Genomic DNA, 18979 nt, shown 5'->3' with positions numbered 1-18979 from the left:
TTTCTTCATCCACAAGATTCGTGATGCTGGGGAGAGTGTTTTTCTTTCACTTCCACTCCTCCACTCAAACAATTCCATCCGCTGCTGTCTTAACAGAAAGAGTTGCATGAGTGAATGGTAAAATGATTGTTTCGGATAGAGCTCCAATTTTTCCATTTTAAGGGTCATTTGCTCAGTTATTTTGCCTACCTTTTGTTTTTCCTCTACCATTCGAAAACAGGTGTGAACGTTGGAAAGAGTAAACGTGTCCGCTTGGATTCGAATACATATATAGACATTCTTTTAATTCTTCAGTTATTCTTTTAATTTTAAAGTTAATCTTTTAACTCTTCACTTTGTTAAGTGTATCATTCTTGCATTTTCTTTGAGTTGATCTAGTCAAAAATCTTCAACAATTTTTAGAATATATTAAATATTCCTAAAGATTCATGTTTTTGAGTTTTGCAGGGGGAATCAACGCATTAAACAAAGTGAAGTTTGTATTTTTAAGCAAATAACTATGCTAGAAAGGATTTCCAAGTAATTCCCATTTTAAAAATGTATCAATACAAAAGTTTAAATTATGTATAGGCATTTAATTTATTGAAATGGATTCTTTAGAATTATATATGAGTTGAAATAAAAATATAATAAATACAAAACGATACAGTTTTAAACTGATTAGCAATGAAGCAGTGAAATACTATAGTGTCAAGTTTCAAATAAAATAATCGGAAAGCAACGATATGAAATGTCAAGATCTTGAACTAACTTCAATGATAACTGAGAAAAATATAAAAATACAGGAGAGCTGAAAAGTAATTCCATGGTTTTTATATTACTAAGTGCATTAAAAATTACAATTCATTCTCAAAATATGAAACATATCTCTCATTTCTGCATGTCATTTTGAAATACCCTGTGCTTATTGTAGCATGTGACTTTACGACATGGTTTCGGCAGGGTAGAATTTATAAGAAATGGCAGTTGCGATCTGGTTTTTGAACATTCCATGCCGAAAAACTGAACGAGCAGCTTAACGAAACAATGGAAATCAAGAAGAGGATCATTGACAGACGTTTAGTTCCACTTAGTTCAACAGGAAAACATTTTCGACGCGTTCTCTACGGTGCCATTGGCGTGATTCTCTCATCATATGTCGTTCTATTCATCTTAGTGGTTTCCAGACACATAGATCAAAGTGTCCAAGAAGAACTGAGACGCTCTCTCAAAGAAGACTTGAACGGGGCCAACAAGGGCACGAGGCCAGTCAGCTTGGTGGGGGGCATCGGCCCCAGTCTCCTGGGGATGGAGAGGCTTCATGAGAGGTGGGCCGCGGTGGCCCGAGTTCTTGCCACGAACGACGCCCGACCCCTCCATGCACGAAGAAGAATGCACATTTGCACGCAGCCAAGGTTTCGAAAGCCTCCTGGACCCATGATAGCCCTAGCCTCATTCCCTGGGTCGGGAAATACGTGGATCCGATTCCTAATACAACAAGCTACCGGTAAGTGGGAATTCATTCCTTATACGCTGTTAAAACTGCGTTTTAAATTGAGTTAATTTTATTCTTAATTGTAATATAAGTGCTTTGATTCTTTAAAAGAAAAGTCTTTGCATCTTTTTAAATTCAAACATATTTAGTATTTTTTAAAGACATTTAAATTTTGAAACAAAATTTAACAATAGAATTAAAATTGTCAAAATAAGTTAAGTACAGTTAAGTACAGTTCGTTCATACTATAGTAATGTACATCACATGTACGTACGCGTAACATGTAAAATTGTTGTCTTTTCATTTGATTAATTGGAAGCTTCTTTTCGTCAAAATCTCAACACAATAATTCCTTTCAATATTTTTTGCAGTAAAAAGGTTTCTCAAGTTTTAATAGTAACCGATAAATATAATTTCTAAATTTGATGGAACAAAAGTTTACTTAAACTTTTCTTTAGCTCTCTGAACACTAGTGCGGACTTCATGGGGCTTCGGGGAGAGGGAGGGGGGGGGGGGCGAGTCCCCCCCAATAATTTGTGTTTGTGTGTTACTTTTTAGAGGAAGTGGCGAGTGCTTTTGTTTGAGGAGTGCTTTGTGTAAAGACAAGTTTCCTTTTTCTTTAACGAGTGTCAATGAGAATTCTGACATTTTTGAGAAATTTGCACGCCTTATGAAACTATGAATCAAACATGAGGGGGGAATTTGGTGGATTTCAAAACTTGGTTTTAAATTTACAGCCCCAATCAAAGTGTGTCCACTACATGGCTCCAGAGAAGCAGGCTGGGGGGGGGGCATTAGAGAGCAATGCACTACCTTTTGAAAATGATACTCTACTTATAAAATTACAATTAAAAAAGTTCAGTTTCCGGGATGAACGTCCCCAAAGCTTGCTTACTATAACACCAACAAAGATAATCTGAAATTGCGTTTAAAGCAATTTCTAAATATTTCATGAGGAGAGTACCAAACTCCATCTTTCCCCCCTAAGGTCATCAAAGGTGGCCCAAAATCGCATTTTTAGGTCTATCAATTTCGAATAATTTCCTTGATAGGGCTCCAAATCCCACCCTTTCTCTAAACGTTACAAAATATAGCCTATAGTAGGATTTTAATTTCAAAAACATTTCAGGAGAATGCCTTTGAACCTCGCCTCTGTCTCATATCGCTAAAAGACTGTTTAAAGTTGCATTTTCAGAACTTCAATTTCTAAAAATTTCGGGGAAATGCTCCGAGTCCCATTCTTTTGCCTAACTTTATCAAAGACGGCCAACTGATTTTTTAGGTGTGAGATTAAAAATTTTTCGGGAGAGAGCCACCAAACATCTTTGAAGATCGTCTAAAATTGACGTCGTGGAAATTCAGTTTCAAAAAATTACTGGAGAAATATCTCTGAACCTTATCGTTACAAAAGATGGTCTCAAAATGCTATTGTCAACAGTAATGTTTTGAGACATTTCCATAGGAAGGCCTCCAAACCTCCCCTCTCCCCAACATTACCAAAGATCGTCTGGAGTTATATTTCGGAAATTATGTTCGGAAAATTCCAATGGAGAGTTCCTAATCCCATTCCTTCCCCTCATATCAACACAGATAGCATACAGTTGCGCTTTCAAGAACATCACTACCAAAAAAATATCCAGGAGAGAGCCCCCTTAAAATTATCGAACATGGTACTAAACTGCATTTTTGAAACTTCAATTCCAAAAAAATTCCTCCTGTAACTCCTACGTTTCTTCTAACGTTACCAAATATATTCTTGAACCACGTTTAAGATTTTAAATTGAAAAAAAAGTACCAGGAAGAGCATTTGAATCTCTCCTCCACCAACACCACCCAAGATCGTCTATGTGTTTTTCGAGCTACACTTTTAATAATTTTCTGGAGACCATGTGCACCTGTTTCTGTGTGATGTAACTTTATGTCTGAGATCATGTTGCTAATTGAAGGGTTTGCTGCAAAAAGGAGGTAGCTCCAAATTTCAATTTTAAAAAGGTCAATTTTTATATTATTTACCTTGAAAACACTATGTAATTTACATGTTTCTGGTTTGAAAAATTAAGCACCAGAAAAGATGTAAATTAGCTTCTTCAAGTTACAAAAGTCTGATTTGGGGGGGGGGGAGTTGGGGAGGTCCCATTGGTTTATAGACCTTCGAAGACGTCTAGCCCCCGCCCCCCCCCCAATAATTTTTGCAAGTCGGTGCCCCTGTCTCTGAATGAAGTTTTAAAAATTGCATTCAGAACCATTAACATGGCAATTTAGTGCTATAATGATTACAAACTTTTTTAAAGAAAAAAAGTTTTTTAGATTTAAAATTTGCATCTGGATTTAGTAAAAGCATGAAATTACCCCCACTTTGTTAAAACATTTGCTACTGATTTGGTGCCTCCTAAATTTTGGTGCTCCGTGCCCCATGTGTCTATGCTTAAATCTAGCCCTATGTATGATATAGAACGAATTCTATACCTGATAAAAGCTGTAAACTTATATAGGTTGATGTCTATGATATAGAATCAATTCTGTACTTGACAAAAGATGTGAACTTAGACAGGTGATCAACTTCACAGGTTTTAAAGTACCACAATTGCACAAGTGAAATTAATATTTTAAAAACAGACGGCATTGTTTGGTTACCAGTGAAAAATTGCAAGTTTTTGTCCTAAGCGGGGCTAAGGCAGGACTACAAGCAGTGCTGTAGTTGGGAGAGGGAAGGGAACATGAGAAAACGCCATTCTCCGATATATTAGGGTTGTTATTGTAAAAATAATGCAACTTTGTTGTTAGTTTGGTTTCAAAGAGCATTTTTTTAAAAATAATAATTGTCTGCTTTTAAATTGAAGCTCTGGTTTAAGCAATATATGAACTGACCTCTTCAAAATCAACAAAAACCTGTCAACTATGACACTTATCATATATGTTTTTTTTAAGTGATTGTCCCTATTTTATTTATTTATTTTTTCTTTTTTCCAACTGCAACAGTGACTACAAGCACGTACTGACAGCCCAATAATAACGTTCAGAGACTGGAGTCTCACCCTTATGAGCCTGGAATAGCCAAACCGAGCTGAAGAGAGATTTCTATCATTGAAACTGAGATGACCTTCAGACTGATTAATAGTAAAAATTAATTTAGCACTTCGGCCAGAGTCCGCAAGTATGGTACAGCCATCTTTATCACCCAAGTTTTACCTTCAATCATGGCTATTCCAAGCTGATCATCCCCAATAAGAGACGCTACAATCTCTGAAACGTGATCTGCTTTGAAGGATTTAAGAATAACGGTTTGATCACGCAGCATAAATCATCATCATCTTCACTTTTTTAAGTTACAAATATCATTACTGGATCCACTATACAGTAAAACTATAGCGCATTTGTTTTTCTTACTACATACTATACGTACCGTTACTGGTTTATTTTATGTCTTTCTTTCTCATTGATCATTGATTTTGTGCAACGTAGCAGTATTTTATCTTGAATAAAACTTTTTTTTTTAAATACAAATAAAAATTCGGAATTTTATGTAAGAAACAGTACTGTATAGTTGAGAAATGACTTTTAACGATTTGAGGTGGCGTTTACAAGTGTCTAAAATAATTGGATATGTTTATAAAAGTTTTTACATATATTTACCCTTTTTCACAACGTGAAATTTCGACTTACGCGATGAGTCTTGGAACGCATCCCTCGCGTAAGTCAGGATTGGATTGTAAACAAAATATTTTCTCCTAGTTTATTGATTTCTTCAAGCTGAATTTAATGGTTTAATTGAATTTTTAAAATGCATTTTAGATCATTTAAAAAAATGTTAACAGCATGGTGACTGACTGACATGAATGCAATCTGCGGGAAAAGTAGTATAGATTGAATAAAAGATTCTTCTTTGAAAGCAAAAGGAATTATTCATTAATTTAAACTGGGATCAAGAAATAATGAATAACTTTTTAGCATATGGGACTTGATTTCAAAAATATCACTAAAATAACAAAATTACAGTAATTAGAACACCCTGATGAGCTAACTGACTGACATTTATAAATTTCCTATATATCCTAATATAAAAAATTCAGAATTATGCAGTAAAACAAACAAAGTGTACACAAAAGCAGAACTTTCTTTGCTATTAGGGCTAGACCAGAGGTTCCTCAGCCTATGACGACCCCCAAAATCATTAAACCATATAGAAAATTACTACAAAATATAGTTTTAATATGCTAATTATGATATGTAAAAGCAAGGGCGCTACAAAACATATACAAAGATTAATTTTTAACATCAAAATAGCAGTTTTGTGCTATCTAGTATTTTGTTCAAGTAGTCTACACCCTCAGTGTACCCTAGCTGTAATATATAAAATAACAGAAACTGTAGGCGCTTGCAACTCTGCAGCACTTCCTTCATTTTTTTTTTTTTTTTTTTGGTAGTATCTATAAATGTGTTTGACCGAATATCTAACAGCCTTAAAATTTGTAAATAAAACTCTACACAAAAGAAAAGCAATTAAAATAAGATTTTATTTTTTTCTATTGATAACCTCTTTCCCTCATAGTTTTTTTTTTTTTTTTTTTTTTTTTTTTTTTTTTTTAATTGCTAAAGGATTTGAAAGTTTCTTTTTTTCCCTTCGGTATTTTAAAATTGATCTCGTCCTTATAAAATTATTTTGGGAATATTTCCACCAATAATTTTTATGCTGAGGAGAAAAAGTTGATATCTTATGGTAACTGACTGACATTCAAAAACTGATTTTAACATTATTTCTGAACGAAGCACTATAAAGATATTTTTTGGTATAAACTTCCAGTATGAAACTATATTAGGAGTATAACAAAATACACTAAAATTTTTTTCCTTTTAGTTAGAATTTTTTACTAAAAAATTGATTACTACAGACCAGTGGCGCACACAGGAATTTTGCAAGGGGAGGATACAGAGTTTAGAGTCCCATTTTCCTCTCTACCAATATGCGTTAATCATATTCACTTGATTTTATTGATTCTCGACAACAAAAAACTCGAAATTAAATTATTGAATAAATATTTATCACTAATTAATCCAAAAACATTAATAACAGACACTAAATTAAGTCACCAGAAAGCACAAGAATTTATGCATTATTCAAAAACTAAAATACCGAATCAAATTCATTATTAGAAGCACCGAGTCTGAAGACCAAGAAAAATCTCATTTTAATCTGTAATTACAAAACTGAAAACATGATTATTCCATTTACAGACACCAGTCTGTCTCTATAGGCTTAGAAAATATCGTAGAATAAATTCTAGTTTTCTTGTTCGTTTTTCGATTTTATTTATAACTTCCTGAGTGTGTGACGGTGACATTGCTTGAATTCAGTAGTGCAAGAACCTCTATTAAACCTTCATTATACTTAGTTGTCCTTAAGTATGTTTTTAGCTTTCTCAAACAGTGTTGCCAGATTGGGGGAAATCTTGTGCTTTCTGGGGAAATTTTGGGGAAATGGGTTTTGAGGGGAATTTTTTGGGGAAAATTTTTTTTCTTGCGGAAAACCTGAGGAAAAAAAAATCCTCGGGAAAAAAGTTTTTTTTTTCGTATTTAAATTCGCGTATTTCTGCGTGAGTAACTAGTTGATCCGTGAAACGGGTGAAAATAAGTGAGACTGAAGATTGTTCTTGGATAAATATATACAAAGTTCATATATTAAATGCACAGAAGCCGAGTAATGAATGCGAGTAGAGGAAAAATATTCGGCTATTTCTAATTTCTCGGTCGGCCAGTGCCATCCAATCAAATCCGATATGGGTAAAAGTCCTTTTTTGATGCAGGCGCTTATGTTTATGAAGACAAAAAAAAGCGAAAATGAAAAAAAAGAAAAAGTTGGGGAATTTTAGAAGAAAATTCTGTTATTTGGAGGAAAAAAATTAAAGAGAAAAAAAAATTCATACGAAGAACATTCATTTTATGAAAAAATGGAAAAATAATTTTTTAATTTGGGGAATTTCAATAAAAAACATCCCTTTTTGGGGAAAAAATGAAAGGGAAGTGAGGAAATCTGGATTTGATCATCTGGCAACACTGTTCTCAAAGTCGAGAAAGATCTCTTGCTTGTGCAGTTCGTTACAGGAGAACTGCACATTTAAAAAAAAAATTAACAAGAGGCTTTTACTTTTCACTTATGAAAACTGAAATGATTGTTATCTTTGTTTGGAATTATTTTACGTATAAAATACATCGAATCATAATCAATCGAGAAAAAAAAAGGCAAGAGCTATTGGAGGGGTCCGGACCCCTTGGACCCCTCCCTTGTGTGCGCCACTGCTACAGACCAAATTTTCCCCCAAAACATCCGAAAAGGACATACACATCTGTTACGGCTTAGTTTCAATACGAAAAATTATAAATTAAAATTTAACTTGGTACACTAAAAAAAAAATATATATTTCAAGCTTTTAAATGCTATACAATACTTATAATTTTGTTAATATTGAAAATTTAGGTCCTCAGGTTGACATTTTCGTGGAATTGCCCATATGCAATGACAGCGCTGTATTGTGGCGTAAATAAGTTTAAATTGACAAGTTAAAGATACAATGAATGCACCAATGGTGAGGTAAAAATTTGTTTGAAAGCTATTGGTTCCTTATAATCAAATTTTTTTTCCTTTTTTATTTATTTAATTATATCTGACAATGACAAATAGCCTTTTGTTGCATATGTTTTTACTTTTTAGTGGTAATGATTCTTCAATCTGAATATGTTTGGTAACCGACATCGCTTACCGTCATTAGCGGACACAGGCTATCATTTTAGGGGTCCTAAAGAATGTCTCCCCCCCCCCCCCGTTAACGAACCTACGGCTTTGGGTACGAAAAATTTCTGAAACTGCTTGGGTGTAAAATAAAAAGCATCAAATCGGCCAGGATAGGAAAGAACCTAATACGCCATAAACGGCACTAACTAATTTCATAAGCCATTAAAAGTAGCAATTTCAAATATTTACTTTTAAAAACAATTAGTGATTTGAAAAGATTATTAAATCATTTACATTTTACAAAAAAAGGTGTGAACACAATACGGACGGATAATATTGTTGACGGATTGGAAGGGATCATGACCCCTATGAACCTCCCTTTGTATCAGCCCCGGGTTACCGCAGTGTTGCAAATTTACCACTTATTTCATATTTTATTTTTCCAGCAACATTTAATATAGTATTTTTTTCTTTCTTAATCAGACATCATCATGTACCTGTGAATATAAGAAAGTAAGTCATTTGATCTTAATAATTTAGGACTTGTGATTTTTCAATATTGAAGGGACACCGAAGATAATAAAATGGAGACTAACGTTATAGAAAACAAAAATGGAATTTCTGACAAAATTTCCCTATTCATCATTAAAATATGAATGCTATATAACTTTAATTTACTTTCAAAGGCTTCGTATTAACTCAGTTTAAAAAATAAAAAATAATAAAAATAAAAGCTGTTTATTTTACATAAGACAAATGTAGAAGACTGCAATAGTGACTGCCGCTTTTATGAATCACGTATGTTCTAAACAGTTTTGACTCCATAAATCGGCTGATTCAATAAAGCTGGATTTTGTTCTGTTTTCAACCGACTTCAAAAAGGAGGTAATGATTTCGGCTTGCGGCTTTTTATGTGTGTTTTCGTATTACTTCAAGAATACTGGACCGATTTGAAAAATTCTTTTTTTGTTTGGAAAGGTATACTTCCCAGATGGTCCCATGTCAATTTTGTCTGGATGTGTTGAGGGGACCCGGAGAAATCTAAGAAACTTTAAATTTCACACGTTGTGGCTACGTAGATCAGCTTTCGTCACTGCGCGATACGTCACAGGAGGTCACGTGGTTTTGGCGTGAACGGTGCATTTTTTCGACGGAGGTATCTTGTTTTGAACAATACGTATATAATTCTCTCGCATCGGAGTTTGATTTTCACGGCGCCGCCTGCTAATTTTAATTTTGTCTTACTAATGTATTTCTTACTCATGCAGCAAATCAGTAAATTAAATGCATTTTGCTACGAAAATAGTTGAATTAATTAATTTATTATAATTTGTTTGCTAATAAATAACTTCATTTAGTCATCAAAGTTTTTTTTTTAATATTTCAGTTTTGAAATATATTTAGTGTTAAATTCAAGGGGAATTTAAGATAAAAATCCCCCGCCGCTCCCTCCGAAGATTAAATTTATGTTCCTTAATAAAGATATCGTAACTGGCGTCCGATTTCTGAAGTTTGACTAGTATTCTAGATTTAATATTTCATGACGCCGTCAGCTTAATTTACAGTTAAGGTAATATTAATTTACAGACTTAGTTGGAATTTTTTTATGTACTATTACTAGAAGACGCCTGTAGAGATTAGGAAAATTATTTTTCTGTTTGAAACGATATACTTCTCCCTGTCGTCTAATGGTCATCAAGTTCGGGTATAAGGGATCCTGGAGAAATCGAGGGAGAGGATAGATTTAAAGACTAATTTCGCGTTTATTTAAATTAGTGTTCAACACAGGTGGGTTGTCAGTTGCGTTATGTAGTAGTTTATAGGAGGCCCCGACTTCAAAAGGCTATAAAAAATTAAGAGATCGTATATAATTAGTTATGTATTAAAATAATTCATCGTATAGTAATTAAAATCAGTGTTTATTTTATAACTGGGTGTTTAGTTCAGTTGGTTTTTGTAATGGAATTATAAAATAAATTTCATACTCGCGCTTTGTTGTTTGTAAACTCATAGCGTCTCACTTAAAGAAACGATTTTTATGTTTTTTTTTTTTTTTTTTTTTTTTTTGTTTAATGCATAGAAGGGATCTAACTTAAGACCCAAACCTTTGCTTCACCATATTTGTTCTTTAGAAAAAAGTTATGGGCAAAAAACAATAAACTTCATTCAATTTCAATATTAAACGATTAAATATAAAATCCATTGTTAAAGAAAGTGCCCCCCATAAAACAAAGGTACTTTCTTTACTCAGTGTTAAAGAAAGTACCACAAAACATTAATATTAGTCAAGGGTGCCCCCTTATGGGCGAGGGAGGGTGTTTTGAGCGGTATTTTTCCTTTTTAGGGGGGCTCTTCCTTTGGGGGAGTACCCTCCTCCCTAACTATTTCCCCTGCATTAATCATTCGTAGTCATGTCGCAATTTTTTGAATAAAAACTCTTCTGAAGCAAACAGGAAATTCATTTAGTATTATTGTTCTAGTATTTTGATCTTCATATATGGGGCATTCCAAGGTATTTTTGACATTATGTAGAGTCCGTAACGTGATCTTTTTTTGCCATAACTTATTAATTTACCACTTGATTTGCAAATTATTTTAATTTGAGCTGGTGTGTTGGTAGGAAAAGATGAAAATAAAATAATATGCTAATCAAACAGTAAACTAAAAAGTTATGGCAAAAAAGGTCACGTTACGGACTCTACATAAATGTCAAAAATACCGTGGAATGCCCCATATACAACATCATAGTAGATACTCTGTTTCTAGTGTAGTATTGATCTATAACGGGGCCTAGTAAATAGAAATGTGATTTTTTTCACGAGTTATGTGACACGTATTATTGTGAAATATAAAATAGTTAGGAAAATCATTGACATTTAAATGGCTCTAATGACTAGATTAACGCACAAATAGATCCTGTAGAGGAACAAAGATCAGTTTTTAGAGCCAATTGTATAAAATGTTATGCGCATTAAGAATTTTTCTTTTTATAACCGACTTCAAAAAGGACGTTCTCAATTCATCAGAATCTTTTTATATATGTCCCCTGTAAACTCAAACACGCATAGATCAATTAGGAAAATTCTTTTTTTTTTTTTTTCTCGTTTGAAAAGGTATATACTTCCCAGGTGATCCCATGGTCGTCAAATCAGTATCTGAAGCTGGAATCCTAGAAAAATCAAGAAAACTCTTCAAATTCTATGGGCAAGGTCAAAACGCTTTAGGTTGTTTTTTAGTGACTCGTGAATTGTTTTCGGAAAGCATACTTTAATAAAGTCAAACTGATGATGAAGACAATTTTCTTTGTAAATAATTGCGCATTTGAAAAAGCATTTCTTCACAGTCTTCGGAAGTCTCCGAGACGCTGTGCTCTTTTTCTTTCTCTATTTTGTTCATCTTAGCTGTTTTCAGACTCCTGTGCTTTCTCACTTGAGATGTACGTAAAGAGTGAAGCACATACTCTACCCTACGTACTTATTTTATATTTACTCCACTAAAAAGCAAAAAATAAATTATTTTCACATAAAAAAGAACCGACTTCAAAAAACAAAAATGAACTGAAAAGTAAAAAATAATGGATCATACTTACATACGATTTTTTACCCAAACATATAAATCAAATTTATTTTACAATTCCTGTACAAAAATCAACTAAACTAAACACCCAATTTTAAATTAAACACTGATTTTTATTACCATACGATGAATTATTTTAATACCTAACTAATTATATACGATCTCTTAATTTTTAATAACCTTTTGAAGTCGAGGCGTACTAAAGTAACTGAGTAGGTTTAGATTTAAAGACCAATTTCGCGTTTAGTTAAATTATTGTTCAACTCACGTAGGTTGTAAATTACGTTAGATAGTATTTTATAGGAGGCCCCGACTTCAAAAGGTTATTAAAAATTAAGAGATCGTATATAATTAGTTAGGTATTAAAATAATTCATCGTACGGTAATAAAAATCAGTGTTTAATTTATAATTGGGTGTTTAGTTTAGTTGATTTTTGTACAGTAATTGTAAAATAAATTTGATTTATATGTTTGGGTAAAAAATCGTATGTAAGTATGGTCCATTATTTTTTACTTTTCAGTTCGTTTTTGTTTTTTGAAGTCGGTTCTTTTTTATGTGAAAATAATTTATTGAAGACTTCATCCATTAAAGAGGTTGATTCAATTAACTACTGATTCAATTAACCGGCGTCCACTGTAGTTTTTAATTTAAAGTAAAACAGTATTTGAGACGGATTTTGGGAACGAACAAATTTTTATATGCCAAATAAAAACGTTTAACGATCATGAATCTGATGTAGTTAATAAAGATGCCAATTTCATTGGAATCAGGTGCTTCGGGACAAAAGATGGGTTTAAGTTAATTTCTGCGTAATTACCACTTTGAAATAAGTGTGATGCCTTCATAAGTAACATATAAGTGCAGGTTTTACGACAAAGTTAGGAACTTTATTCTTTCCACTAGTTATACCCGCACGGCTTTGCCCGTAATAGAAAAATCAAAAGGACTTTTGGTTCGCCTGTATATTTACAAATAATGTATGGTGAATTTTCTCGGCAGTTGGCTTGTACCCATCTTACGGTTCCACGTTATGATAACTTCGTATCTCGCCAACTGGCTTGTGCCCATGTTACAGTTCCACGTTATGATAATTTCGTAATTTACTCGTCCATCTTATGATATTTTTTTTCTTAAAATTGGAATAGAAAAAGAACCACATCAAATTTTCGAAAAATCGCTTCGAGGTGCACACCCCCATGCTACATACTAACTTTGTGCCAAATTTCATGAAAATCGGCCGAACGGTTTAGGCGCTATGCGCGTCACAGACATCCTACAGACATCCAGACATCCTCCGGACAGAGAGACTTTCAGCTTTATTATTAGTAAAGATAAATCTTAATTGTATTATGCAATGGGTCAAATTTTCTTTAGTTTTCTTTAAATGCATTTATAATAATTCATTGGTAAACGATACTGTGTTCAAAGGCACATGGTCATGTGCCTCTGAAAGTATAGTTTCGTAAATTCTATTAAAATGGAATTGCAAATTGTATTTTGGTAAGCGATTTTCATTCCAAGAGACTATAGCTAAAATTTTAAAAAATAATGTAAAAAAGCTTTCCTTATACAAACTTGACTATAAATAACCTATTTTTGCAATTTCTTGATTGTACTTCCAAAGCCAAGCTTTCTTTGAATCACAATTTTAGAATCCCTATTCTTTGATGCAGTGTGTTTCCTCATAGCTGAAGTAATTGCTCTTTATCAAACAGTACCTGGACGACCGAGCCTCGCTCGGCGTTAAAAGAATTATTTTTTTGTCAATTCATGTTTTTTTAAGGTTCAATACTTTTCTAAATATACTTGAAAAACTTGACGTTAACGAAATATTAAGCACTCGACCTTCTTATAATACTAAAGTACCAAACAAAGAAGATTCTGAATGTAATTAAATCAACATTTTGCTTTAAACTATCTGTTACATTTGTTTCCATTATACAATTTTCATTTCAGTAATTATAAAATACTTTGACCTTGGAACCAGTTCTGCTATGGTGAAATCGGTTTTTAACCAAATACTTCCTTTCATAATATGATGCGTTTCACGATTTTATCCCAATTGAGATTTTCTTTTTGAATAAGTACTTTTAGTGTAGTTGGTCACTTTACGCCAGAAAATGCTACATACAGCATGATATCCATCAAAACTGATGATCAGCAAATTATTCCAACAAATGATAACAACTGTCTTAACAAAACATAAACAGTCTCAAGACATACGATTCTTCGAAATAAAATTTAGATGCGTGATTTAAAAAAACATGTTAAAATATTTGAAGTGTAAGAAGAAAATAAATAAATAAAATAAAATAGGACGGTCAAGCAATAGTTTCACTTAAAAAAGAAAAAACCATTACGTTTACTTACAATGCTTTTGGATTTGTTTTCAACCAAGTGTGTTTGAAATAAGCCAAAGTGGCCAATATCAGCCAAGCCTGGCAAATTTTCATTGTTATGGTTGCAAATCGTCTGCCTGATGTGTCAATTCACAGTTTACTTCAAGGCTTAACTTAATTAGACTTTATATTAAAAAACTGTTTTTTGTTTTAAAAAAATCGCGTTTTTACAGAAAAAACACTGATGTAGATGAACTTAGAATGAAAAACTACAATTAAATCCAAAATTTCATCCAAATCGTTAGAGCCGTTTTCGAGATACAAAATATATATATAACCACAAGAATTGCTCGTTTAAAGATATTCGGAACTCCAGCGCTCGAATACGCTACCTTGCGGTGATTTACAAAACTGCCGATGAAACTAAAACATTGCCACGTTGCGTTCCACGTGTGTCTGTTGACGTAAACACAGGCAGTTTGTTCTGAGTATTTTTTAATGCAATCGATGTGTCTTAGTTTGCTTTCAGCTACAGAAATTAATTCGTCCCTTAGTAGTATTCTCGAGCTTCTCAAAATAATGTTAGTTTTCCTTATTTCTTTCAAAAAAGTATTAAATGGTGGAAGCGTGAACAAGAAAACTCTGGATTAACAAAATTGAATAACGTTATACCAGGTAAATTTTTTTATTGTTCTGTATGAATTTGTAAGAATATGAGTTTTTTTTAATCTTAAATTAATTTAACTAATCATATTTTACAGCAGCATTTAGTTGGAATGGACAGTATGCAAAATATTTTCTTGAATTTATTATCGTAGAACAAAATGAAAAATGTTTAACCGAGAAAGAATTTATTCCTTTTATTCTCAGCTGAAAGGTTTCGCCAAATTTGTTTAGGGTTATAGTTTTAGTATTGTGCGAGCAAAGTAGCCTTGGCGAGATTTCGCGTTTTTAGTTAAACCATTTTTAATTTTTATCATGAGTGGAATAAAATGATAGTAAGATTACAGAATTCGATAAGTAAAAAGAAATAATGGTCAATCAACTGAAAAGAAAACTACCACCATATATAAACATATATAAACTGTGAGTACACATTTTATTTATTTTGTTCTGAGTGAATTTGAATAAATATCAGTTTTTCAATTCGATGAAAAAAAAACGAACTTAACAACATTGACTGGACACTTTTCCTTAACCTAATTCCACATAAATGAGTTAAATAACCTTTGTTACTACAGTATCCTACTGAAATAGACAGTATGCAAATAAATTTTCTTGAAAATATTTATCGCAGAACAGATTGAAAAATCCAGAAAGAACGTTAAGAATTTGAACAATAAAAAATAAAAGTTCGCCAAAAATCTGTTTATAGAGTTATGGTTTTAAAATTGTGTGAAAGAATAATGTATCTTGACAAGATTTCGCGTATCAGGTAAATCATTTCCATGACGAATGAATTAAATGCATGATTTCTTTGGATATCCAATCATATAGTCATAGAAATAAATTATCTAGTGTTAAACGTTACTCTTGACAGTCTACCACGTATGTGCACTATGTGACAAAAATGTCAACAAATGCTGGAAATGTCACGAAACTGAACTTAATATGTACTAATGTATAGAAAAAACGGTACAAAATGAAAATGCCGTTCCATGCGAACCAAAAATTTATGAATTCCGAATTCAACATCGTAAAAATGACTGCTTCAGAACAACTTACTGTGTGTTCTGCATTAATTGTTTACTTTCGTAATACTTTTTGGTTTCTAATCTCTTTCTATATGGGTCAGAATAACCAAAAGACTTTGAAAAATCTTTTCAAATGAATAAAGCGAAAAAATCATACATACGAACAAAAATCACAACACTTTTAGCATTTTCTTCGTTACCACATGCATTTGTTTTAGTTTTTAAGTCGGCCATTAGACAGTGACTGCAGTGCCCCCTATAGTTCGTTGGAGTTGCGAATAAGATTTTGCACGAATGAAAGAGTTACGTCGCATCTTTAATACAATTGTTTATTAATTTATTTTTTTCAGCATTTAATATTACTTTACTTATTTGGTATAAATATATATATATATATATATTTAATATTTTTTCGCGATGACTGTACATTGTGTACATCATATTTTACCACAAAACGTCTTGATCTTTTTTTATCCACAGTACATTATTCACCCCTTATATTAATACAAAAGTGTCGTTTCAAGCAAACTCAAAAAGAAACTCCAAGCTTTAGCTTTTGTAAAAAGGAAAAAAAAAAACTTGGCATTTATGGAAGAAAGTAATTATTTTTACTGATTCATTGTTGTTTTTCTTTCAAAACCCCTTAATGATCTATGATAATAAACTCTCCTAAATTTCGCTTTTGAATCTAAACCGAACGATAAGCACTGTATATAAGAATATTGCATGCCATTAGTTTTCGTTTCATTTTGCTGTAAGTCGAGAGGCACCAGATCAAGGCATTACATAAATAAAATATTCCTTCCAGCGCAAGGAAAACATGATAAAACAATGAGTATCCCAAACATCAAAAAAGCACAATATCATATAAAGGAACATAAAATTTTATTTCGTCTCCTTGAGTAGTATTGTGTTCATAAATGAATCAGATACTGAAATAAATTGTCCGATATCAATACGGATGCCTGCTTGTGCAATCGAAAAATTGTTATAGAATTCGGTACGTATGCTTGAAATAATCAAAGTCGACGCGTGCCCGTCTCTATTGTATGATGTTTTGTGGTAGACGATTTTCAGGTAAGATATTGGGACAAATTCTAAGACCTATTAGACCTGGAAAATAGTTGCTGTTTAAAAATAACGTAACAAATTTAGATTTCAGGCAGCGTTATTTTTGCCACAAAATTGTCAAACAGACAGTCATTATTCGCAACTCTAGTCTTTGAATATGCCACCTTGCGGTGATTGAAGAATTTAGCTTTTCCATTCTTTCTTTGGAGTAAAATCTAGGCTTCAAACAGTTTGAGGTGTTAATATAATTTTAAAAGTATATGAATGAAATGACTCATAGACACGAATAAAAGTAACTGTCCTTAACTTAAATGCAAAAAAAAAAGTTTGCTTTACCTCTTTCAGTCGCCATTTATCAGAGACTGCAGCGCATTCTATAGTTTATTTGAATTGCGAAAAGTGAATTTTTTGATGCAAACGATATTTTGTAAAAAAAAAAACAATCATTAGTTCTTTCAATTCTAATTAAACGAAATGAAGTACCCTTTTTTTTGGGGGGGGGGGGGGAATCGCACACAAATTAGAGGCATTTGAATAATCATTTATTTTCATGCAGTTCTGTGACATGGTGCAAGAAGCGGCAACGCAAGTATTTCTTTTATTTAAAGGCTTTTTTGTTCAAGATCGAGTTTCAGTTTAACTTAAATACATTATTCGGCAAAGACTTTAATAAACGTCAATGTATCACTTAATACTTAAAATTTTATTTTGCACACTTTGTACACGAGAAAAAATCCTGGTGATTTAAATAGGTTATGCATCATTTCCGTGAAAATTTTATTGGCATCCCTTACATCGAACCAAACACTTAGTTAAAGTAACGTAAATCGGTACTGTGTTGTATTGTGTGTGGAAGGGTTTGCTTCTACAGAAAATGCATTAGTTTACGACTGAGTTTAATAACAATTTTTCCGAAGGCCCCTCAGAAGTCCAAACTAGTATGTTGTGGCCATCACGAAACTTTCTTCTATATTTTTCTTTTTTTTTTCTGATCCCTCCCCATGCTTGACGAGGAAGCAATATTCCCAACAAAAACAAAATTACACATGAAAAAACTTGACGACTATCCCAATGTCTGAATTATTGCAAAAGCAAAGCAAAGAGCGAAAATTGAAAGTTATTTTAAAAGCCTTGCTTGAATGAATTACAAATATTTTATTTGTTAACAAACATAAGATGGCAACAGTTAAAAATTTTAAATCATTGAGATAATATTTCCTACCATTTCCATACAATTAAAATCACGAGAAATACGCAGACGACAATCTATTACGATTTATCTTTCTTATTGTTGCATTAATAAAACTATTTTTATTCGCAAAAAAAAAAAAGAAAAAAAAAATCAACACCTCTTGGAGCGATTGGAGTCAAAATTGAACCAAAGCCTGTTTACGTATGGATTCACATATATTCCAAATTTCAACCAGAACGTAGCATTACTTCTTGAGATAGGGCACTCACAATGGAAAAAAAGAACGGGCGATTGCGCTACCCCCTTTTTAGCTGTTGACACCAAAATAAAATCAGCTCTTATACCTACTAAGGGCTACTTGCCGATAAATTTTTCTTTCATTCCGTTCATTATTTCTTGAGATACAGCAGTCACAATTGACGACAAAAAACGTTCTATAGCTCAACCCCCGTTTGAGTTATTGACACCAAAATTGAATCAGCACCTGTTCCTGTTAATGGCAACATATGGACAAAATTTTGTTTGATTCCGCCAGTTACTTCCTGAGGAATAGCAAGCACGCGTAACTCAAAAAACGTCCCATTGCTCCACCCCCCTTGGAGGAATTCGCGCCAAAAACTAATGGGCACAAGTTCACATACGGGCACATATGTGTACCAAATTTCGTTCGATTTCATGCGGTAGTTTTTGCTGTAGAGCGGCCACAAAAAACTGGTCACACACAGACGTGACACACATACATACACACACACATACATACATACACACACACATACACACACACACACAGACAGACAGACATTTTCCAAAAATAGTCGAAATGAACTCAGCACACCTCAAAACGTTCGAATCCGTCAAAATTCGAAATTCGAAAATTTGCACGAATCCAATACTTTCTTCTATAT

The 18979-nt window shown here is 32.8% G+C and overlaps 1 protein-coding gene across 1 annotated transcript in view; it reads left to right on the top strand.

The window, feature by feature from the left end:
* Positions 1–1074: 1074 nt before the first annotated feature.
* LOC129221577 (WSCD family member CG9164-like) overlaps positions 1075–18979 on the top strand; it is a 98182-nt gene continuing 80277 nt past the window's right edge. Inside the window, exon 1 of the mRNA XM_054856085.1 lies at positions 1075–1486. Within this exon, the coding sequence (XP_054712060.1) occupies positions 1288–1486 (199 nt within the window). The 5' untranslated portion in view covers positions 1075–1287. The remainder of the gene's footprint in view (positions 1487–18979) is intronic.

The sequence above is a fragment of the Uloborus diversus genome, chromosome 1 (assembly GCF_026930045.1).
Source record: "Uloborus diversus isolate 005 chromosome 1, Udiv.v.3.1, whole genome shotgun sequence".
Taxonomy (NCBI): Eukaryota; Metazoa; Arthropoda; class Arachnida; order Araneae; family Uloboridae; genus Uloborus; species Uloborus diversus.
Note: the sequence above shows the minus strand (reverse complement) of the source record. Positions and strands in the feature narration are given on the sequence as shown.